The sequence below is a fragment of the Clupea harengus genome, chromosome 1, assembly GCF_900700415.2.
Source record: "Clupea harengus chromosome 1, Ch_v2.0.2, whole genome shotgun sequence".
NCBI lineage: Eukaryota > Metazoa > Chordata > Actinopteri > Clupeiformes > Clupeidae > Clupea > Clupea harengus.
In genome coordinates, this window is record NC_045152.1 from 31,278,518 (window position 1) to 31,302,570 (window position 24,053).

The following is a 24,053-nucleotide window of genomic DNA, read 5'->3' on the forward strand; positions in this document are numbered from 1 at the left end:
AATGTTTCAGTTTGAGGGATAATGGGATATTGTGTTTATCCTTTTATAAACACTTATTTCACTGTCATGAAATTGCAATTGGGAGATTGCCCCAACCTTGTGGAGAACCTAGCCCAAATGCATCTGCCTGAGGACAGCCTAGCAGAGGGTCAGAAAAAGAGGTGGTGCAAGGGCAAGTGGGAAGGAAGGAGAGCAAATGATGTGACTGACAATAGCTGGGTTGGATCTGTAGGCTAAAACTCTCAGCAAATTCTACTGTTGTCTAGAACGAACGATGTCAGCTTTCTTGTGTGCATTCCATTGTGTATTCCTGTGTCATTCTCCGTGACCAAGACTGTGTTGTACGTAAAGTGACACTGTAGGCCATGTAAACATGTAAAGCATATTGACAGCTTTAGAATACAAAAAGCGAAGTTTGTGGTTGTATGTTAGCTTATTCAAATTAACCTAAATGTGCCATTTAATACAACAGCGTTGCTAAATACTGATTGGTTATCCAAGGCGAACGGTTCCTGTCATACATAAAGTTCCTGGTTGAGGAAAGGAATTCTTTACTTGTCATATCAGTTTAGGCGTACAGCTCAATACCGGTCCTGTCGCGTGTAATCGGTCTGAACAAGATGGACTCTCTCTTGAGGTTGTGCATGGTGTCATTCTTCGTCTCCTTTGTGGACGTGGTGCTCACCTTTCGAAAGAATCAAGATGTCGAGTTCACGTTTGTTCTACCTGCCGGAGCAACTGAGTGTTTTTATCAGACAATTACTGATCAAAATAGCATGGAGGTTGAATACCAGGTAAGACAAATGGACAGGTTCTCCCTTTGCAACGTCATTAAAGGTTGCCGTTCTAATCTTACTAAATACTCTCCCCTGATATCACGTAAGAATTAACGACAGAATGGAATGAATGTAACGACATATTTCATTGTTCATATAAGTTAACTTACTGTCTCTTAACACAATTTTTGACATAAATCAGTGGTGAACTGTGACATGATAAGTGTTTTCAAGCCACATTGAATCTGTTTTGATTCTGCTTTTATCTCTGAAATACATTTTGCAAATATCTTCAGACCTATAAGATTTAGTGAAAGGAAGAAAGCTGAAAAAAAAAAACTGTCGCCACTGTAACAAAGGAAATGGATAAGATCTCAGAAAGGGATCAAAGGGCACCTGGTGTAGATAAGCTTAGGCAGGTAATGTGTAAATGCTGACTATGGATGAACCCTAAACTGTAAGGGATTGAAACCCAAATACAAAATCCATATTCCCATATGCACCTATTTTCTTTCTATTTTTCTTCACAAAGTATCAAACTCATATTTAACTTTGGTGCAATGGCCAATGTGGTTGGTTCCCCTGCAGTGTAATGGCAACATATGATTCTAGGCCTTTACTGCACACAGAGAGATGAGAAACAGATGACAAGTAGACAAGACCATGGGCTGTACACACATCAACCATGAGAATTAGTTCAAGCTCATGTTTGTGGTATGTGACTCACTGAGCTCCTCCTCTGGTCAAGCCAGTCAGACTAGTTGCGATTTGCAAGTCAAAGTGAAAGTGGACCAATTGTGGTGTGACACATTGGCTGAAAGCATTATATAACCTGTCACCTGATAGTATACACAAACACACATATATATAAGCAAGAGTTTGTTGAGGCCCTGGCAGGTGTTCAGTAGAGTAGCATTCCTTTTTTGAGAAGCCAGTGCTTGTACTTTACATGTAAAGTTAAAAGCATTAATAAGTGCATCCATGTGTTTCTGCCTCACACCTATCACCAGATCTTAGCTGGCTCATCGCTGGAGGTGGGCTTCACCCTCATCTCGCCCAGTGGGTACAGGCTGGTCTCTGACTTCAGGAAGTCTGATGGCATCCACACGTGAGTGTATGATGTGTTTCTGATTGCTTTACTCACTTCACTCCCCTTTCGCGTAAAGGTCCTCGCAGTCTTGATTTTAACTCAGCCACACGTCTTTTTATGTGGTGATCAGAGAACTCTGAGGTCTGACTGCTTTTTTTTTTTTACTCAGACTTGTGTGTGTGTTTGGGTCACTGTGTAATTCACTGCTCAAAGCAATTGTTCAGCGTTAGCTAAGCACGTCACTGGTTGTTTTTCTACACGTCAGGGTGGAACCAGTGGAGATGGGAGACTACAGCGTCTGTTTCGACAACAGCTTCAGCAAGTTCTCAGAGAAGATGGTGTTTGTGGGACTGATCTTGAATGGGCCCGCAGGCAGAGGTAGTCAAAGTATACTCCTGGTCAAATATTACGCCAATACAAGTGAAAGTTGTTCAGACAAAGTTTTACTTGAGTTAAGGTAGCCTACTGGAGTATGTGCTTTTGAATTTTTTTTGAAAAAGTATTCAAAAGTACATTTTCTTTTTAATGATAATGCATTGTTTTATTGTGTGTGTGTGCATGAGAAGGAGCTCACTGCCCTAATTATTATCTTATGATAAAATAGAATTGCATGTTTCTGTAATACCAAAAATCTTAAAAGTCTGCCACAGCCATCATTACCACCGCCAAGTTCAAATTGAACTGTTAAAAAAAATGCGGAAAGCACGTTGAACTTGACTGAAAGCTAAGTGTGATTGTAATTGTATTTTTGAAAATACAATTAATCTGCTGACTTCAATGGTATGCTTCAAAGTAACAAATAACAGGAACCTTCGTAGAAATGTCGTGGAGTCAAACGTACAATATTAGTCTAATGAAGTGCCGTATAAGTCATACGTTTCCAAAAATGATTACTCTGCTACTCGAAAAATTTACTTCGTCACTGTCCACCCCTGCACACAGAGCCCCTTGGAGACGGTGACTGGGAGAAGACGCCTGAGTCGGACATCATGCTGGAGTACAAGCTGATGGACATCATGGTTAGTAAACCACTTCTCATCGGTTTAATATCATTTCCTTTCTTTCTTGCTCTACATATCTGGCTCGTAGGGGAGGATAAGAAAATAGATGTAATAAAGATTTAAACAATAAGGAGCAATAAGGAGTTCTGTTCCAAAACTAGCACACTAACTACCTAAAAGGCATGCAAAAACATTGCAAACACCACCAACAGCCCAGTTGACACTGATAGAAGCTTCTGGTGACTGGTGTCTTTTGGCAGTATAGCTGGCAATGTCATGCGTGTGAAAGCTTTTCTTCCATTTTTGCAAGGTGTTCCAGCCAGGAAGCACAGAACTATATAGTGCATATCCTGGATGGCTAGTGGGAAAGACACAGGTGTTTATCTGTCCTTCACATGACCATATGCTATCAAAATGAATTTGAGGATGGTACCAAAACTAGTTTCCTATAAAACCATACCTCAAAAAGTGTCATTGTTGCATAGTGTTACTTTAATATAGAATGACTTATCATGCATGTATTTGGCGTGTTCAAGTGGAAGTACAGAGCTAACTTCGTGTCTTTGGGGTGTAGCGTGACAGGGACACAGTGGTCCACGACAGCCCTAGGGACTCTGTATCGTGATTGTGAAGGGGAACATCTTAAGTGCTAGAGGAGAGAAGGAACTAGGCCAGGAAGAGAAAAATGGCCTCTCATCCTTTTACCCATTTTCCTTCTGGAAGGTAGCCGCAGCAATTTGTCCTCTCGTTTTGGCCTAATCACTTGACCAAGTCCAACTGCTCTCTCTCTCTCTCCCTCCCTCTCTCCCACAGGAAAAGATGGAAACGGTGCACCAGCATCTGGAGGGCAGTCGCCAGGCACAGGCGGCACTGCGGATGTTCGAGGCTCGTGACCGCTATCTGCTGGAGGACAATCTGTGGCGCGTGTCCTTCTGGTCCTGCGCCAACCTTCTGGTCATGCTCGCCGTGGCCCTCGTGCAGGTGTACACGCTGCGCCGCCTCTTCGACAACAAGAGGCTTCGTGCCTGACCGCTGAATCTGAAGCTTTATCGTCACTCCCATTTCAGACATCACGCTGAGGAGAAACAAGGCAGCTATGGAATGACAGGGAAGCTTCTGTGAACTTGTTGTGTCTTGAGATCATAAACGTTCTTCTAAGGCTGACCTAAAGATCGAATGTATTGGGAGGTGGAGAGTATTCAGAAGATAAATGGTGAGAGCAGAGTGAGTGAAAGTAGAGAAGGAGAAGTCCATCAAAAACCAATGCCAACAAGGCTATACTAATTGCCTTTTTGGTCAGTCTTTCAGCCAAACACTTTTAATTCCATGAGGCATTTGGCTTGGATTACACATTTACAATGTCATTAATCCTGTAATCGTTCCCAACCACATTCAGTCCATAGTTCACTCTGGTTGTCTCCTGACAGATATGCTAATATACATCTGGCTGTGTGAGACTAGTGTTAACTCTTACATTTACATTTAGTCATTTAGCAGACGTACAAGGGAGAGAATAGTCAAGCTACGAGCAATAGAACCTGGTGTAACAATAAATAAATACTACTTTACATAAGAAATATAACAAAATGACATAAAAAGAAAAAAGAAGTGCAGAAATGTAACTGCTGTAATTGCAAGTTACGCACTAGTCGAAGTGCCAGTTAGGACGGGAAGTGCTCTCTGAAGAATTGGGTCTTCAAAAGCTTCTTAAAGGTAGACCCCTGCTCTGGTAGTGCTGGGTAGTTCATTCCACCAACGTGGAACTACAAATGAGACTCTTGAACCGAACTGGCCCAGGTACACATCTGCACCAGACCTCATCTGAAATCAGCAGCTGCCTGTTTGGTGGCAAGTGCCTGAGGTTGACATGACCTTTCTTTTTTTTTCTCCGGGGACTTTCCACAACCTCATCTGGAATTATTATTCTTTTATAGATTTGTTAGTTGTTGTGCCTTCAAAATTGGCAGGAAAAGGATTGAACATGACTGTGGCTTAATGCATGTAATTTTACTGTAGTTTTCTTTAAGACATTTTAAACAATGCATGTGAAGGTAAAACAATGAGAAGCAGGTATTAATTTATTGTTCTTTATATTAAAATTGACATTGAGGCCTTTATGAATATTTAGCAGTACACACAATCATAATACAACAGAGATTAAAAACATGTTAATTTAAAACCTAAAGTTTGAAACTAAATGTTTGCCCAATTCAATTACCCACTCCACTCGCTAAACATTTTACATCTGTACAGTTACTATTCTAACCCAGAAAAAAATACACCTTAGTTAAATATCAGAGTGCAAAAATCCAATGTTTGGATTGCAGTCAAGACAAGGTTACATACTCTCCCAAATATATAAGCATTTTAAATTTCCCCATCGGCCGAGTTAGCTTATCACTCTGTCCATCTCTTCACATACAAGCTCCCATTTAAATAAATTCCTTAATTCCAATTTTCTGCAATACTTCACGACACACACTTACATTGTCGACTAACAAACCACAACCTAAATGTAGTGATGAGTATTTGGGCTCTTAGGGATTGTGCCTATGATAAAGCGGTGAGGGGGGCACTGCTGATTAACATGAAAGCAATCGAAAGAGAAAGTTGAAGCAAGGGGATTGTTCCTAAAATGTCCCCTCTGCAACAGAGCTGCCATACCTCAAATATTTAGTTACCCATTGAACCTTACCACTGTTGTCAAGCTGTAGGGTGTACATACTGCATGTCAATTTGTAGTAATCATTCCTTTGCTTTTTTTTTTCTTCCTTTTTGGCAGTTGACACTGCACTTCTGAGAAATGTCTCCATCTTCAGGCGATCTTAAATGGGTTGCACTGTGCTGTAGTAATGAACACCTACTAGGGGATAGTAAATATCTCCAGTCCCATTCTGAACCAACTACAATTAGCTCATACAGGCCTGTGTGTGCTCATAGAACTATAGTCCATAACGGCGCACAAAACTAGGGGTATACCTATACAGGGGGGGACAGATTTTCAATAAATATAAAAAAAAAAGCACTCTGCCCTTTCCTTGGAACACAAAGAGAAAGAAGATGCTTCTTGTAGATTGAAAACCACAGAGGAGTCTGAAAGATCTCATATCGTCCCACACAAATACGTACCAGTTGCCCTCAATGGCAGCCGCGGCAAATTTCCAATTTGAATTCAGAAAATTGACAAGCGTGCTGACTTCTGAAAAATAGAACCTCAAAGCTCTCTGAACTACAGTACTTGATTAAAAAAAAACAACCAAACAAATAAAAACCCATGATAGAGTGTTTCCCTTAAGTGATCCATGTGCAGTGTCTCCCAATCTGATTCTTTTTTTTTTTCTGCCAGGGCAGGCAGTTCATAACCCAGTGCACGGTTATTCCCCAGCCCTCCTCTTCAGTGAAGTCCTCCCATGGTTACCCAGCATCACACAGAAACCCTTCCACAGCTCGTAGAGTGCTCACCATTGGTTCCGGCGTGGAGCAGGACGTCTGTTCAGGAACAACGGCAATGACAACAAGACTGTGAATCAAACTTCTTAGAAGAAATTGGGAAAACGTGTGTGTGTGTGTGTGCCTGCCTGTGTGTGTGTCTGTGTGTGTTTGTGTGTTTGTGTGTGTGTGTTTGTTTGTTGGATCAGGTTGCTGCTTTCCCTTGGCCTTCGTCTTGGGGTGCATCTTTGGAATGCTATCAACAGGAAAGCATCATTTGCAAAGCAAACCGGTCAGTAGTGAGAACAAGATGTAGTGAGCCCATTTGTGGAGGGAGATGGACAGGGTCATTTGAGGTGTTAACAGAGACCTGAAAGACCACCAGCAGCAGAAACCTACTGGTCCACAGGCCAAGACCAGCGCAGCAACTTGCCATCCCCTTAGCCCCTAAGTTTGGAATAGGATGGTGTAAAGGAGGAGTGAGACCGGCATGCAGGAGAGGACAGCCTTGTCAAAAGCCAGGAGAGATAAGAGCAGTGAGAAGAGAAGGAAAACCACACCAGACACCAGACACGAGGACACAAGGATTAGGAGCTCAGTTCTGAGAGTGTTTATTTTCAGCTGGAAGTCCATTAATCGCTACAGAGGCACTTGTAGTGTAGGATTTTTTAATGTCAATAGAATAAAAAAAAAAAAATTCTCGGCCTCTCATCCTACCCCTAAAACCCCCGCCTCCCACCCTCCTGACCAAACACTACATGGAGAGAGAGAGAGAGCGAGAGAGAGGAGACAGAGGGTGGTTCAGAAGCAGAGGGACGGGAAACAGGCTGAGTCACCACCGCAGCCAAGCGCACCGAGTGCAGGAGGGTGCCGGGGGGTGGGTGGATGGCTGCGTGGCTACAACGCCATGGAACACAGAGAAGCCGGACCGGCTTTTTGCGGTGAAATAAGGCTAATGACTCCACTCCGAATGCGAGCGTTACGAACGCATGTGTGTGTGTGGGGGGTGGGACCTGATAAGGTTATGCCACATTGTTAGCGGTTTGCCATTAGCCGAAGTTGCCTGTCCCTGTAGCCAGGCCCGGAAAGAAGGTTGGGGGAAGTTACAAAGGGAGGGAGGTGAAGGGAAGACCTTCTGCGCGGTGTGTCTGTGGCTCGGGGAGCTCCAGTCATTTACATTTTTAACGACTCGCTTCCCTCGTTTCCCACCGACTCAGGTGAGTCATGCGTGGGTATCTATGGTTACTGTAATGGAGGCAAGCGTGGGGATCATATTTACAAGCAGGTCATTGAGTGAGGATAAACTAAAAGAAAAGAGAGAGAGAGAGAGATGCGTCACAGACTCGATCTCCCTCTCCCGCTCACTTCCCATACGAACACACTCATATTCTCATGTTGGGCCATTGGGAAGGATTGATTCAATGAAGTTAAAAATCAGCACTCATCACTCCCTCAAATCAAATATAAATCAGCCACCAAAATATAACGCAATGACAAAATATTCATTAAAGAAATCAAAGCAAAGAAACAGGTCATCAGATCTGTTCAGGCTCTCTTTCCCCAGATTTCTCCACATCACCCGAGAATTCTGCGAAAAACAAGTAGGTGTTCTGGAAAGATCCCGGGGAGTAATTCTTAGAAAAACCATTGTCTCTTCACCACATCTAAAACATCAATCGCAAATGCCCAGGTGATAAATAATACATTTCCACAATGCAGTTTGCAGTTTCCCCAGTACCCTAGTCTCCCCGTTCACAGTCGTGTTAGTGTTTCTATTAGTAATCACGCCTAAATTATTAGAATGGAAGGGTGTCAACTCTATGACTTCCTCAATGACTCATCTTTCGAGAGCGGCCCACGTGGATTGACATTCACTTTGGGAAAATGACGTCTCATGTATCTCAAGTATTGGAAGCCAATGTGGGGATCCAAACACCCCAAACAAGAACTGGCCCAAAAACAAGGCCTTATGACTACTTCTCCATGTAAGCTTTAAATCGTCCTGTGCTTCTCCACCTTGACTCTTCCAACCAACCACAAGCTATGATAGTATATTAATTCCCCTTGGAACCAAAAAGTGAAAGGAAGGGTCCTTGTGGTTGTCATGGACACACGCAAGTCCAAATGAGACCGAGGAGTTTGGACTTTTAGGTTATGGCTAACATTAGTCGTGGAGCTGGGAGCTGTGTGACACAGATTTTGCTGGTACACCATTTAACCACATAAGGAAATTGTTCATCCAGGATTACTTCTGGAATTTTAAGATATCAGGCACAATGAACCTGCACGTAAAATTTAAAGAGGCGCACACACACACACACACACACACAGCCTCCATTCCAGGTATGGACCACCTCATAAATGGATTAAGTGCTCTTTATGTAATTGTGTGCCATACGGTTTGCAATATATCCAGCAAAAAATATGCCAAACTAGTTTTGTATTCGAGCTGGTATACTCAACTGAGGGACATTTTGAACTCCAGCAAAATATTTATCTAAATGGGACTTTAGGCGACACTTATAATAACGATGAACTTACGAGGCATTTATGAGCAAATATTCCAAAATGTGTTTGATGGTACTTCAGTAGATCATATTTACATTGTAATTTCTTCATGGATCTCTAATTATCAACTAATACAGCTTTAGTGCTTTAAAACCCATGAAATTAAAAGCTTAAAGTAATGCATTTTTTTTGTCTTTACATAGTAAACATAACTATTACATTATAAATCATTCTATACTATTGATAGGAGTAATAACAATCGTTTTATTTTAGTATGTTAACTAATAATGTACATATTTCCCACATGTTCATCATTAGGTAATGACACAATATAAACTCATAAATGTGTAATTCACTAAATAAACTAAATCTCGTTATTATGAAGTGTTTCCCAAAGTTCAGTGACTGCAGAATGAAGGCCGGTCTCTGAGGAGCTTAAAAGTTGGTCAATGTCAAAACTAGACACTAAGTTATTGTGACTCCCTGTACTCAAAGTGGATCCTAAAAACCACCCCTAATATATGAGCGACAATGAACAGCAATGGTAACCTATTTCCAGTATGCGATCAGATTATATAAAACTTATAGAAAGGAACCACAGGATGAGTCTGTACATTACACACAGATGAGGTTTAAATGTTCGGCTCGGGGGGAGGGGGGAGACTGCCCCCCCCCCCCCCCCGTCCCTTCAGTGAAGGAGTGGGGGGCAGTCTGCGTTAGACTAACTAAGCGCCTGCAGAGTTCCCTGGCAAAACAAAACACCTCACTTCAAAATGATGCCAAAAGCCACTCTTTCAGCAGGGAGGATCAGAGGGAGTGCCCCCTAGTGGCCTGCTGGAGTACACACATAGACACGCGCATGTAATAGTAATCCAAACTACCTGTTCTCCATTCACATACAGACCCTGTTTTTTTTCTTCTTCCATTCCTTTTCATCATTCCTTTTTTTTGGATTTCAATTACTTAAATGGATGAGATATTAGCCACTGTCCCACACTTAGAGAACAGGTGGACTACTACATTAGGTCTACTGGTCAGGCTGGATGTATCAAGAAAAACAACAACAACAACAAAAACAACAACAAAAAAACGAAATAAACCACATGCACGCGTTTTCGGTGCTCATGGCCCCCTCTCCAGCTCGGCTGCAGGGACCCAGCACGCCCCCCTGCTCCTGCTGCAGGCTCGGGCCTAGTCGAGCAGGGAGGGCTCGGCCGGGCGGATTATGGTGGGCCGGTGGGGGGCGCCAGGGGGTCTTCGGCTGCAGAGGGAGAGAAGAGAGGAGAGAAAAAGAGAGAGAGAGAGAGAGAGAGAGAGAGAACATGAGACAGGCCCACTTGCAAAAAATGAAGAGTGAGGAAGGAAGGAGAGGGTGCGACGAGAGAGAGAGCGAGAGAGAGAGAGACTAAACGAACACAGAAAGTAGAGACAAACAGAAAATTACAGAAAGAAAGAGAAGAAAAAGAAAGGAAGAAAGAGGGAGGAACCGAAAGTGAGCACATGCACACATGCATACACTGCGTTATCAGCCTAAGGGCGTAAGTGAGAAAAGTTTCACAGAGAAAAGTTCACAGAGAAATGAAAGGTGGAGAGTGAATGGCCATCTGATGCCTGCAGAACGCACAGCAACCCCAACACAAGGGCACTCAGAGCTCCGCACCCACAGCGCTGCCACCACGCGGGCCAACGGGAGACAGGCGGGCATGTGATGAGGGAGGAGAGCTTTAGCATCGTGTGGAAATCCATATCAGAGTGGCATCGCAGTACAACCTCTGCAGTTGGCACAGTGGTTGGTGGTGGTGGTGGTGGTGGTGGTGGTGGTGGGCGTAGCGGTGACGGAGGGGCGTCTTACCTGGGCACACCTGGAGGTATGCGGGCGGGCCGCGAGGGGATCTGAGGGGGGGCGCTGAAGGGGTCCTGGAAGCTGTTGTTACTGAAGGCGTTGACGGGGGGGCCGGGGCGAGAGGGAATGGGGGGAGCGGCCATGGGCATCAAGGTAGGGGGGCCCGGTGTCGGACCCCTCACCGCCGGGGGCCGGTTGGTATGGGGAGCCGCTGCGACCGGCTTGCGCTGAGTTGTGGGGCTGGAGGAAGACAGCGAGAGAGAGAGAGAGAGAGAGAGAGCGCGAGAGAGAGAGAGAGAGACACAGAGATGGAGAGAAGGAAGAGAGAGGGAAGAGAGGGAAGGAAGGAAGGAGGGTGAGGAGAAACGGAGAAACAGAAAACACGGTGTTCAAACATAGCATCACTTAGGAATGCAGTGACAGAGTGGTAGTCATTCATTAGCACAGTTCATCTATTCACCTACTTATAGTTCATCAGAAGTACAAATAAGAAACGAATCTCTGCAGTATTTACAAAACTAAGGAGTAACTGAATATGCAACTGTTGCAACACACACGATGACTGTATAAAACTACTAAAACATGAAGAAAAAACATGGTTGCGTTAACATTTTGAACGCATTCAATACAGTAAAAAAAAAAAAAATCACATGTACATTATTCCACACACTGTGCTCAAGCTACGCTCTAAACACTCCTACCTGTTTCAAGGGTAAAGAGTGTGAGAATGAATCCACTATGATGGGGAAGGGCGGGGGGGGGGGGGGGCTCGGCCCCTCTGCTCTCACCTTGGTTCGATCCAGCCGCTGTTTACGGGCGGGGGCACGGGCACGGTAATGGTGGTGGTGCTGATGTCTCCGATGATCTTGAGCGCCTCCTTGAGGGAGTGGTACATGCGCAGCATTTCGTCCCGTCGCTGGGCCTGGTCAGCCGACTCCTCCATCAGACTGCTCTGGTCGCCGGAGTTGTACAGGTAGGAGAGCAGCTCGCAGTGGATGAACTCCTTCGTCTGGGTGGGATGGAGGCCAGGGAGGATAGAGAGAGAGAGACAGCAGACTCACTGACGGACTACATTTCACCACAACTTGGACCGTACTTGGAGCATGTCCTCCCCAGCCGCCAATATAAATCAATATAACCCACCCACCCACCCATCAATATAGCCCACAATATACCAGACCCACCCACCCATCAATATATATATATATACCCCACCCACCCATCAATATACCCCACCCACCCATCAATATACCCCACCCATCCACCCACCCATCTGCCCTCTTATTCACTCACGCTGTTGATCATGAGGTGCATGATGGCTTTGGGGACGAGGTCGCGGACGGTCTTGTTGACGATGCCGATGTAGGAGTCGACCAGGTTCCTGATGGTCTCCACCTGCCTCTCCAGCTGGGGGTCCATGGAGAGGGTCTCCGATGACGAGGCCTCCTCCTGGTCCACCTACAGTTACAGTCGCATGTGTACTTGTGTTTACTTACATTTATTTACATTTGGTGTATACTTGTGTTTACTTACATTTACACCGTAACTCTACATTTAGTCATTTCACAGACACCTTCATTACAAAGTGACTTTTAGCATTGTACAGTTACACATTTCTATCAGTAGGTGTGCTCCCAGAGTAACTAGGCCATAGCCTTGGTGTTGTTAGCACCTTGCTATACCAGTAGAACCACAGGAATGCAATTCCACATGCAGGAACAGAACTACAGGGCTACAGAACCAGGTACTGGTACTGACCCAACATATCTACAGCTGAGTAACTGAGGCAACTGTTCCTCTGGACATTTCGCAGAGGGATTTTGTGACCTGACTACTGACTACTGGCCAATGTCAAACACGAGACATTTATCTGGACCATGAAAAGTAGAGTGTGTTTGGTTTCACAGCCAGCATGACGTGTTGGTTTTCAGGGCAAAGTGGAGTGGTGTGAACGCTCCCTTCTCTTTGTGTGTCTCTGATTAGGTGTTATGCTTGTTCTGTTCCGTTCATGTTATCCACGTGTAGATGCGCGTGAACATCCACACACACCTGATCCTTCTCTGGGTAGACGCCCGCCCTCAGGAAAGAGGCTTTCCAGCTGTCAACATCGTCCTGGGAGTCACAAGCCAGCTCAACTTGACGCAGGTCCTTATACACGTTCCTGTGGGAATAGCACATACAGGTCTCTCCTATATGGCACAACACAAGTATGGCAGTTGCAGTTGCTGTATAAATAAAAAAAAAACTACTGCCCGGACACACAGAAGTTCAGTCACACACACGCACGCAAGCACAAACACAGGCCTGACCTTTGCTCAGTGTTGAAAATGGCAAAAATGTGCTTAGTAGACATGAAGCCTTTCTCCACATCCCGGATTTTCAGGTTGTCCAGGGGTAGCATGTATTTCTTCTCCTTCTCCTGTGCGCAGAGGAAGGGGTTCATGAGGGTGTGGAGCAAAACCCATGGTTCAGACCAAGGGGACCAGCTTGCTTTCATTTCTATCTATCTATCTATCTATCTATCTATCTATCTATCTATCTATCTATCTATCTATCTATCTATCTATCTATCTATCTATCTATCTATCTATCTATCTATCTATCTATCTATCTATCTATCTATCTATCTATCTCTCTCTCTCTCTCTCTCTCTCTCTCTCTCTCTCTCTCTCTCTCTCTCTCTCTCTCTCTCTCTCTCTCTCTCTCTCTCTCTCTCTCTCTCTCTCTCTCTCTCTCTCTCTCTCTCTCTCTCTCTCTCTCTCTCTCTCTCTCTCTCTCTCTCTCTCTCTCTCTCTCTCTCTCTCTCTCTCTCTCTCTCTCTCTCTCTCTCTCTCTCGCTCTTGTGAAGGCTAGCTAGCAATGTCATCCTAAAATGTAACTATTCTTTGGAGGTTTGAAAATACACAACAATGTATTTTGGGTCCAGTGCATCACTAACTGGAGTAGAACAACATGCCACTAAAAGCAATTGGATTATCTCAAAGCATATTGTGCCAATCAATCTCTTGCCAGTAGGGAGCAGAGACATGACCTTTTCTCTTAGGAGAGGCCTTGAACCCTCTGCACAAGTTTAACATTATCGATCAATCTGACTTCTGATGAAACAGATCCAATTATGACATAGTCAAGTTCTGACTAGTGCAGTCAATCGATAAAAAAAAAAAACAGCTAATTAATTTTTGCAATTTATATATATTCTATTATATATTCTATTATATATATATATATATATTTATATATTCTATTTATAGTTATGTGTAGAATGTACAGTGTGAAGTGACTTTAGATGTTGAAATAGGGATTGAGATGAAGACATGGAGAAGCAGAGAAGAAGAGAGACAGAATTTTGGGGGATGTAGATATGTTGGAGGGGAGCTGGCGACTAGGTCCGCCAGTCGGTAGTTAGGATGTAGAATGTTGAAGTGCTCAATAAACTTGCAAGCTTGTGAATTCAACTAAGCTCCCGGTCAGTGGTATGTTGGATGCCCCCAGATATTTGAATGCGTTACTTTTGACAGCACTAGTTCTGCCCGATTCATGTGAGGCTGGAGAGAGGTTAGAGTTTGCAGTAAATTGGCACGCTTTTAAATCTCAGCGCCATCTTTGGATCCCAAGCCAAGCCCCTTCCCATAGGTTGGCCTGGATAAACTGAAGGTTTCCAGACTAGTTACATGGCAAGTTAGATTTGGCAGCACTAAGCTACTGTGAAGCCAAGTGGTATATGAAGTTGTTCAAGTCAGAACTATTGTTGAAGGGACCTGGCTTATGAAGTTCCATGGTAGGCTAGGGCTAACGGTTGTGCTGTTTAATCAGACTCTGAAGAGAGTTTTAGCCACTAAAGAGAATACAAATAACTTTGGTTTGCTCTTAAACAGGTAGCAGATCTTTCAAAAGAAAAAGAAAAAACATTCACATGAGACTATAACCACAAACTACAGCCAAACATGTTCAAATTTAAAAAGACAGAAAGAAATCTGCAGTCAGCAGTTTCTGTTTGTCCACCATTCATACACAGAGTAAGAATTGTATTTCCTGTGACTTTTTTTATGGGGAGGAGGAAGAGGAGGGTGGGTGTCTGTCTGTAGCCCACCATATGGATGTGCTAGACAAGAGGATGAGGAGAGGAGGAGCATGGGTCTGCTCCAGGGTGGGGGTGGGGGCACTGCCAGCCGCCTTGACTGCTGAGAAGAAGCATCTGGAAGCATTTATGTCCGCACTAACACAGAGAACAGAGCTCCAGTCCCAGCAGTTACATCACTCACAGAAACACCACCAACCCCCCCACTGCCGCCCAAAACACACACACACACACACACACACACACACACACATATACACACACTCCCTCACACATATCCCAACCCCCCTAGTAACCCAGTACGATTTCCTGCAAATTCCAAAGTCAGATCCCGGCTGGAACATTTCAGCGCGCCTGCCACGTCAGTGAGCTTCCACCACCGACCGACCGTCCTCCCTCTTTCCCTCGTCCCACTCTTGCTGAGGAGAACCGCTCGAAAGGCACGGGGAGACATCAGTCTTTTAGCTGTGCAAATGCTCTTGATTTAAGCGTTGATATTTTTTCCCCTTTGCTCGGGGACAGTTGAGGACTCATCTGTTGTGCTCTTGGGGTTTTGCTGTGGAAGTGGACCTCGCTGGGCCACACAACTGGCGGTCTTCAGTGCGACACTGGTGGTAAGTGTACTGGAGACGGTTTAACACTGCACATTGGGTGCATCTGGCACACTAAGTGCCAAGAGTATGTTGTGAATTTGTACAGTAAGGGACACTACAGACCACTTCTTTCTTAAGAGAAGAAAAAAAATGCATCTCAGAAGAGACATGTAACATAAAAATGTAAATAAATAAATATATTACATGAGCTATGCAACTCTGAAATGGTTTAAAGTTATAATGATCGTTGGTTAGTGCACAAATGTAGTGTGCACTAGTCAATCTAGGCAGTTTAGAGAGGCTTTAGACCTCCTAAAAGGCAGACATGAGTGGTAACCACAGAGTAAGGGACTTTTCCATTTCCTAGCATGAGGTCATTCCTCCATAATTTTCTTGCTGCACGTTGACCGCTGCACCAATAAGAATGTGTTTCTCTGTGTGTGTATCTGTGTGCTTTTTTTATTTTGTGCGTGTGTGTGTGTGTGTGTGTGTGCTGATATGCATGTTGGTGTGTATGTGTGTGCGTGTGTTGTAACTTTATCAGTGTTGGGTTGCGTAGTGTGTTTACTTTCTCCCCCCCCCCCCCTTCTTTGCTGTCTCTAGGGCACTGACCGGAGGCCAGGCCAACCTGCTAAACCCCCCCCTACCACCACCCCCACCCCCAGCGGCTCTCCCTCCCCCCCGCCTGCCCAGTGTTCAGACTACCTGTTCATTACACTATGGCTGAACAGTAGTCCGCACATTGGTTAGGCTGGGCTGGGACACACACACAAAAACGCCCTCTCTCACACTCACATCCGCAGAGAAGATCGCAGATGGAAAAAGGGTTTTCACCTGGATCAAATGTGTAAAACAAATTACTACCTACCTACTAACTAAACTAAAATGTACATGAGAAATATGACACCTCCCTTTATGACTAATGATGTGATGAGATAAGACTTAAAGCCAGAGAAAGAGAACGAAAGAGTGGACAGAGTGAGAGATAAAGACTGAGTGTGAGGAGAGAAAGACAGCTATATGGCAGGAGTGGTAATAAAACTGAGATGGCGCTTACTTCCTCGTCCTTGTACCACGAGAATGACTCCGCAGTCAGGATAAACCAGTACTCCTTGGATCCTCCTTTCATGATGCTGATGTTGATGGTGAGCCAGCCTTTCCGGATCACCTGTGGAAAGAATTGGGGGGTGGGGTGGGGGGCAGCAGGGTGGTTGGGGTGAGGGGGGGTATGGGGTGTGCAGGAGGGACCAGGAGACACTAATGAGCCTCAGTTTCACAAGGACAATCTTCACCCCTGGCGACAAACATTCAGACAGGGGACCCAGGGAGCAATACTTACCATGTAATACTGTTCTACAATACTGTTACTAAAACTACTACTACTAAAACAAATTAAAAAAAGTCTCCAACCAGAGCAAGCCAATGCGGTGGTACTTATCCACTAGATGAAATAACATGTCAAAAATACTTCATGAAATCTTTAGCCCTCACAGCAAATGCAAAAACAGCAGCAGAGCTATGGGCCACGGTTCAAAGACATACCAAGCACATGAAGGAGACCATAAAAAACAGCAGACCCGATCCTTGTGTTGGTTTTACAGAACCAACTACAACACTCACAACCTCATTAAAATAGCTAAGGGTGCTGAACGCTTCCAGAGGCCTTCAGAGATCAAGAGGAAAGAAACAAACGCTGCAGAGAGGCTGGGTCTCTTCTTTTCCACCTATCTCTATAGGCAGAGGGACGGGATATAGTGAGTTGCCATCTGGACCACATGGCGGTAGGAGGTTAGTTTAAAAGGTCAGCTGTGGTATGTTAGAGGTCGAACTGAGGGGTCACTAGAGGGTGACTAGCCTACAGAACAACATTAGCCAAAAACAAGCTGGGTTAGTGGGGTTAACCGGACACTGACGCACACTCCAGTGTGAGGACAAGAGACTCACTGACGGATAAAGGAAGATGAGAATGGGGGGATAAAGGAGGTCTGAGAGAGAGAGAGAGACACACACTGGTAGATAGGGGCCATTATAGCTCATTAGGTGTTTATGGGGAAGAACGATGAGGGATTTTCTAAAAAGAGAGAGAGGAGGAAAACAGTGAAGGGGAACGAAGAGGAAGAGTAGCGGAGCACTGAGGAGAAATCTTAAATGTTCTCCATCAAACAACTAGAGAAGTTGATGGATAGCGTGCAGGTATGCAAGATGGTCTCCCCATGACATCAAAAAGTTAACCACTACACAGATGTGGTGTCCCACAAACGTGATGATCCATGAGGCTCTCTTTCCGAACGGCTAGTAGCGCTCCTCGCGCTCCCCCGCCCCCCCCCCCCCCCCCCCCCCCCCCCCCCATGTTGTAAACTATTCTGGAGTGAGGCTGTAGGAGAGATTCATTAGTGTGTGAGAAGGCCAACAAAAACAAGCAAAGGGGGTTAGACAGCAGAGCCAAACTTCCAGTTTGCCTTGGTGGGGAACGGTCTTCCACATCCCATAAACACAGGCCAACGCCTGACATCCCCATTAAATACTACAGGAGTGTGTTTTAAGTGAGCAAGGGGGAGTGCTAAGACAAAGAAACAGACAGACAAACAGAAAGGAGAGTGTGAGAAGGAGGAGAGATATTCCATTCATTGTTTGGTTAAGCCTACTCCATAGGGCGACCAAGCTGGACCAGTCAGCTCTGATGTACCGGTTCTTCCAGTATCTGTAGCTATGACACAATTTTTGTGAATGCTTACTCTGCCAATCGTACTTTAGATCTGACTGGGCAACCATTTCATTTAGCTCTTCTCAAATGGACACCATCCAGGAAAATAGCAGAACTCAAACAAATCAACCCCTTTCATCCTGAGAGAAAAACTGGGCCATCCAGAGTCCAATTTCTTAAGTGAAAACAATTACGATTCTATGACAAACTGACTCACTGAAGTACAAATTAATATTCCAAGACAGTCTCGCGAACATCCACTTGACAATTCAGTCACTAATTCGCTGCTCCCTAATTCCAAACCACTGCACAGAAGATCAGAAACTCGACTGTCAGTTCAATTACTTTCAAATATTAAGGGCGGGTATAAGTGAATCAGAGTGTAAATTGAGGTTTAATGAGATTTTCACAGGAGCCTACCCATCCCAACAGGGCAATCTGTCTGTGTCGGATTTCCTTGGTTTATAATTAAGCTGCAGCATTAACTAGAATAAATTAGCACCAATCTCCTGGGTTCTCACCTCTTTCTTAAGTATGAGTCTTCTCTTAAGTTCACGCCCACACACTCCACTACGTTAGAGGAGTAGTTTCTCCACCAAATTGAAAATTCAACAATTGTCTTCTCGATCGCTCATGCCAGCAGTTTGGCTTTCGGAGCAGCACAAAATGAGATAAGTACAGAAGTGTCCGAAGGTGACCAGGGCGAATTGACCACGGTTCCCTGTATTGCTATGGTAACATGGTCTGCCGCTGTCTAACTCATCTTGTGTTACACAGAAGAAGAAACTTAAATATGGAGTTCTGCTGACATGAGGTTGAGAATGCCTTGACAGAATTTTCATTTTTGGATTATCAATTCTTTTTGATGATTACAACCCTCTCACTTAACCTTAGTTCAGGTTTCAAATAAGGATTGATAACGTGTTTATCAATGAAACCGTGTGATCAGCAGATAAAGGAACGAAGACATGAAGATGTGGAAGTCTGTGTACTTTTGCTTTCTTCCTTTTTTTCTTTTTTGTAATGGGAAAATGAAAAAGAAAAAAATGCCCGTCCTTCCTGATTGGTTTTAACGCAGAGAAACAGAAGATTTTTAAGGTGCAAGTATTCACTTCAGTGTGTTTGTTTTTGAGCTGTGAACTAAACAAGATGACTGTACATGAATGATGTAACACATCAATGGTGGTGTTAATACTGACAAAATCATCCAAGGCCAATGATGACGCTGATTCAACCAGCTGGTACATATCTAACTCATGATTTACATAGACTCTAGGCCTGGTAAAACTCTAAAACCCTCCCCGCCTTGCCCACTCTATCATTTTTTTTTTTTATTATGCAGTGGGTCGAGTTAGGGTCAGAGCTGGGGATATATTTACACTTTAAACTAGAAGATATTAACGTTGGGTCTAAACGGTTGTCATGCACAATGAATTCAATGAATTACCTACAAGTCCTAATCTCACGAAACACAATACTCAATGCCGGCTAAAAGAAGATAGAAACATGGGCATGAGCGATTGATGAAATTTAAGTTCTCACTACTAAATACCTACCTATTGATTGTTCTAGGCCTAAAACATGTGCTTTGTAGCTACTGTGCTCTGTTTCTCTCCTGCAGCGCACAAGTGGCCTGAATGCTCATGGTGAGCTAATGAAGAGGGAACGCTGCCCCTTAGTGTCTTACTCTCCGCACGCGATGCTCTTGGTGCTTTTAAAAAGAACACATTTCTATATCTTCACAGTTGCCTTCAATTAGTGTTGCAACAACTAAGGTGCTATTTTACTTTGAGCCCATGGAATGCTTGCACAACTCCGATGAAATAATACTTCTGGCTATGAGTACTAGAACATTACATATTACAATTAAAAATAAATAAAAAACAACATTAAATAGTTCTTCCTGTTTCTCAGTGTAAAAACCAATAAAGAAGGGAATAATGAAAAAAAGGAAAGAATGCAAGAGACAATATTTATTTTTAAATTCCAAATTACTTTTCATTTACCTAATGACTACAGAATTTTAGAATAATGAATGAACGCAAAAATACACAGATCGGTGGAGAAGGGAACGTCTCCATGACAGGTCACAGACCAACACAGACAAGACATCAATACGCAGAACATGTTTGTGATAATCACTTCTGTTTGCAGTATTTGATTGGCTCATGTGCGAGTGACTATAGTAATGAGTTCTGTTCCCTGTGTCTGATTGGATAATGTGTGAATCAGTTCGCTGGGAGCTCCTTTGATTCATCCCTCCCTCTCCCACCCACTCTATCCCTGCCGAAGATGCTGCAGCCGAGTCTCCACAAGGCAAACTCGGTTTCCCCCACACCAGTCGAGAGCCGCAGGGGTGCTGCCACCGCCACAGGAGCGCAGAGGCCTTGGTCCCCTTCCACAAACACACCCCCGACCACAGCGCCACACAAATACACCTGGCCTGGCTGCCACTGAACATACATACAGGCAGAGGCAATGCTGTGGTGGATGTTTGTTTGGTTAGTCACATTGTTGTAGTTGTGCACAATTACACAAATTACTTGTGATTGTTACTGTACGCACACCAATTAACGGGCGTACAGTGGGCTGGAAGTTTGTGACGAAGTCACCGATTACTGGTGACGGTGAGACAATAAAAAAAAGAGACAATATGTTAGCGGATTGCCATTTGTCTGGGTTCCATCTTTTAGTACCAGCGGGGCTGTACCTTTTCCGGTTCGCCCTCAATGAGGCCACCTAGCTGTTGGAAAGAGAAACACCGTCAGCCTGCTGGCCTCTCCCAGTGGTTCTCTCCTAGAAGAGGGGTGGTGGGAAAGAGGACCCAGGTCCAGACTCCTGCCTCTGATCTCCCCTGCCTCCCTGAGGAGGTCTGGACTGCTGCCCTGTTTATGGCCTCGGCTCTCCTGTCAGGTGTGCCCCCTACTGGTCAACTCTGACTGGTTGTAGAGGTATGGTTTTGAGGAGTACTTACCAGTATCTCACCCTGCAGTGTGGTTGGAACGAGGGGAAGGGGGGGCAAGGGGAAAGGGGATGGCAGAGCAGATTACAGTAGAAAGAAAATGCAGAGACAGACAGAGAGAGAGAGAGAGAGAGAGAGAGAGAGAGAGAGAGAGAGAGAGACAAGGAAAAGTGTGATGGGAGGAAGAGAAGTGATGAGAAAGAGGACACAGATAGAGAGATGATGGAGAGAAGACATTGGTGGTGAAGTAAGTGAGAGAGATGAGAGATGATATATGGATAGATGGAGAGACATAAACAAAGAAGAATGAAAGAACAACAGAGGGACAGAAAGAGAGACAGAGGGAGAGAGAGAGAGAGAGAGAGAGAGAGAGAGAGAATAGTTACGTGCAATTAGATTCACTTGAAGTTCCACACACCAGTTCAATACAATTGGCAACTTCATTAATGGCAACTGGTTCCATGCACAGTAGTCTGAATTACAGCAAACAAGAGCATCAGTTAATTACGACATGACAAAAAAAGGGGTCAAAACAAAATAATACTGTGATTATTTGTTTTCCGTGCTGCGGGGGAATCATGCCTGTTGAGTGCCAACATGCAAACATACGATTAACACAAGCCGTGTTAGCAGTAGAAGTTCTATTCCTGTAATGCAAAGAAGCAGGGGGAGGGTAGTGGGAGGTGGGAGGGTGTAGACATCTACTGATTGCTGATTACTTCCCCCCTCTCTAAAATGACACTCGGAGATCCCTCAGGTTCAGGATTGCTCTCTTTGGGACATGGAGCATTCTGATCTGATCAGGGAGACCGAGGGGCTGTGCAGGGACATTTTAAGAGATTCCACCACATACACACACACACACACGGTCATCTTTAATATCCATCAGGAGACACAGAAAATGGAACAAAAATATAAAACATTCATCGAGTGGATTCAAAGTAAGGGTTTTAGGGGTTGGTGGGAGGTTTAACTGGAGGTCTTGAGGATATTAGGGGATGTACTGTATATGTAATCAGTATTTGGAGGACTGGTGATTTTAAGGATCAGGGGGTGGGTGGGTGGGGGGATTTACAGTAGGGGTCATGACAATGGGGAGAGGCAGGATCTGACCAGTGATGATGGGGGGGGGATGGGGTGGGGTCATTTGGGGGTCAGAGTGCCCAGACAAAAAGCCCATACCTGGTTAGGAATGGCCCTCTTCTTGTTCGCATGGATGTTCCTCTGCTGTGCGCTGTGGAGAGAGAGACACGAGTCAGACCAGGGCCAGATGGAGAGAGACAGACAGGTGAGAGAGAGACAGACAGAAGACAGAAGGTAGAAGTTGACAAGCATCTTCTCCCTCAGCACCATTTCATTACAAATCTCACGTCTGAGGAACAAAATTGATATTTAGCTGCGGCAAAACCTATTCCCCTGACGGTCAGGTATCAGAGTAAGCTAGAGGCTGGGAGGGGGGGGGGTCTTTGGGAGGGGGCTGAGCTGAACACCACCTGCGAGGGGCGGAGAGGGCACAGTGGCCCCAATGTGTGTGGGTCGTGGAGCGGGGACGCGCACCTGTTGTTGGGCGGGAAGCCGCCATCGTCCAGCCTGCCAGCCACCCAGTCAAGGCTGAAAGTGACGTGACGAGAACCGTTAAACAACAAACACCTCACTGGCACCGCAAACCGCACCGTGCTCACGCCTCATGCTTACACACCCCATGCTCATGCCCCTCTACAGGCAAACAGACCCGGAGATGCGGAGTGCATTGGTCCGACGGGGGGGGGGGGGGGGGGGTCGCCTGACACAACCGGTAGCTAGCGCACCTCCAACTACAGTCACTCCAGTTCAAATCAAAGGTGTCCTATTCAACTGTAGACCTTTCCTTTGGGGGGCCTCGTGCAGCAACACATCAACTGCTTTGGCTTGCTAAAAATGGGGATCTATGAACACCATGCAGTGAGTTCTCATGGTAATCATATTAATAAAGGCTACATCCACTGAGCACACAGCAGCTCAGAATTAGCCATTCTAAACTCCAACCAAGTTCACATCATCCAGCATCACAGCAGATGCAGGCAGGCCATGTGCAGTAGGACTCATGGGGGTTAAAGTGACACCATTTTTTAATACAAATGACAGAAGCAAATAAATAAATAAATAGATAAAAAAACATTTGTCAAATTATTCTGTTAGAATCATGGAGGGGAATTCAGGACTACTTCAGATCTCCAAGAGCAACACCACAAAGGGTGACCCTGGCTCTCCCACAGCGCTTTATCCTTAAGGTCAGTTTTTCAGAACATTTCAACACAAGCAGTGGGGGGTTAATGTACACTCTTTAATGCTCAAAGCGGCGCACACAGACACACACACACACACACACACACACACACACACAGTCACTCTCTCTCTAAAACACACACACTTCTATCAGGGACTGGGAGACGGGCTTTGGGTGGAAAAGGAGGGATTAGGAACCAAAGGTGAAGGAGACGATGCAGAGAAGTCCATACTTAGCGAAGCCGATGAAGTCCTCGTGGTTGGTGTTGATGTACGACAGCTCGACGTCAATGAGCAGAAGAACCTAAAACCAAACCAAAAGAGTCAGCATGACTGCTAATCCAACACAGAGGACTACACCTGTAACACGTGAAACATCCTCAGTGTCAGAACACAAAGAAGGGGAAACAACAAGAAGACGGGTAGAGGTCTCTGAAGAGACTTTAGAAAGGACACGTCTCAAATATCATGACAGGAATGGGAAAGGTTTTCTGTTCGATTTGGTTATTTCCCTGTCACTTACAAAAAAAAAGCATCAGCCAAATGAATACAACTGACGTAATGTAATGTAACGGCCTAAGGGTGGCCTGGTTTGAAGTGTCCTAAACAGCACGCCGTACTTCCTGCAGCCTCACCTGATCCTTGGTTTTGCCCTCTCTCTCCCTCACATGGGTGGAGACGATCCTCTCCGTCTCCTCTCGCAGTCTGGGGTAGGCGGTGAGCTGCAGAGCCAACAACATATAACTGCAGCGCAGAACACACTCACCACAGTTCACGGACAACAAATAAAAACACACACACACA

General features: G+C 44.9%; 2 protein-coding genes across 10 annotated transcripts in view; one reads left to right on the forward strand and one right to left on the reverse strand.

Moving 5' to 3' along the window:
• The first annotated feature begins 350 nt into the window (after nucleotides 1-350).
• Nucleotides 351-4,411, forward strand: LOC105910930 (transmembrane emp24 domain-containing protein 1). The gene is made up of 5 exons (XM_012839691.3): nucleotides 351-794; nucleotides 1,787-1,884; nucleotides 2,132-2,244; nucleotides 2,809-2,885; nucleotides 3,681-4,411. The coding sequence occupies exons 1-5, from the start codon at nucleotides 621-623 to the stop codon at nucleotides 3,894-3,896; spliced, it is 678 nt and encodes a 225-aa protein (XP_012695145.2). The 5' UTR covers nucleotides 351-620; the 3' UTR covers nucleotides 3,897-4,411.
• Nucleotides 4,412-9,721: 5,310 nt separating this feature from the next.
• Nucleotides 9,722-24,053, reverse strand: part of dnm2a (dynamin 2a) — a 31,440-nt gene continuing 17,108 nt past the window's right edge. For 2 of the 9 annotated variants that reach the window (XM_031576173.2, XM_031576168.2), the window contains exons 11-21: nucleotides 23,885-23,971; nucleotides 23,483-23,553; nucleotides 22,167-22,218; nucleotides 20,997-21,008; nucleotides 16,376-16,486; nucleotides 12,957-13,066; nucleotides 12,697-12,808; nucleotides 11,941-12,105; nucleotides 11,436-11,656; nucleotides 10,657-10,887; nucleotides 9,722-10,065 (exon numbers count right to left, since the gene is read on the reverse strand). In XM_031576173.2, coding sequence (XP_031432033.1) covers nucleotides 9,996-10,065; nucleotides 10,657-10,887; nucleotides 11,436-11,656; nucleotides 11,941-12,105; nucleotides 12,697-12,808; nucleotides 12,957-13,066; nucleotides 16,376-16,486; nucleotides 20,997-21,008; nucleotides 22,167-22,218; nucleotides 23,483-23,553; nucleotides 23,885-23,971 — 1,242 coding nt within the window. In that variant the 3' untranslated portion in view covers nucleotides 9,722-9,995. Of the gene's footprint in view, nucleotides 10,066-10,656; nucleotides 10,888-11,431; nucleotides 11,657-11,940; nucleotides 12,106-12,696; nucleotides 12,809-12,956; nucleotides 13,067-16,375; nucleotides 16,487-20,732; nucleotides 20,766-20,996; nucleotides 21,009-22,166; nucleotides 22,219-22,541; nucleotides 22,596-23,482; nucleotides 23,554-23,884; nucleotides 23,972-24,053 lie in introns of those variants that run through there. The other 7 variants (XM_031576183.2, XM_031576178.2, XM_031576145.2 and 4 more) reach the window with 6 other exon arrangements.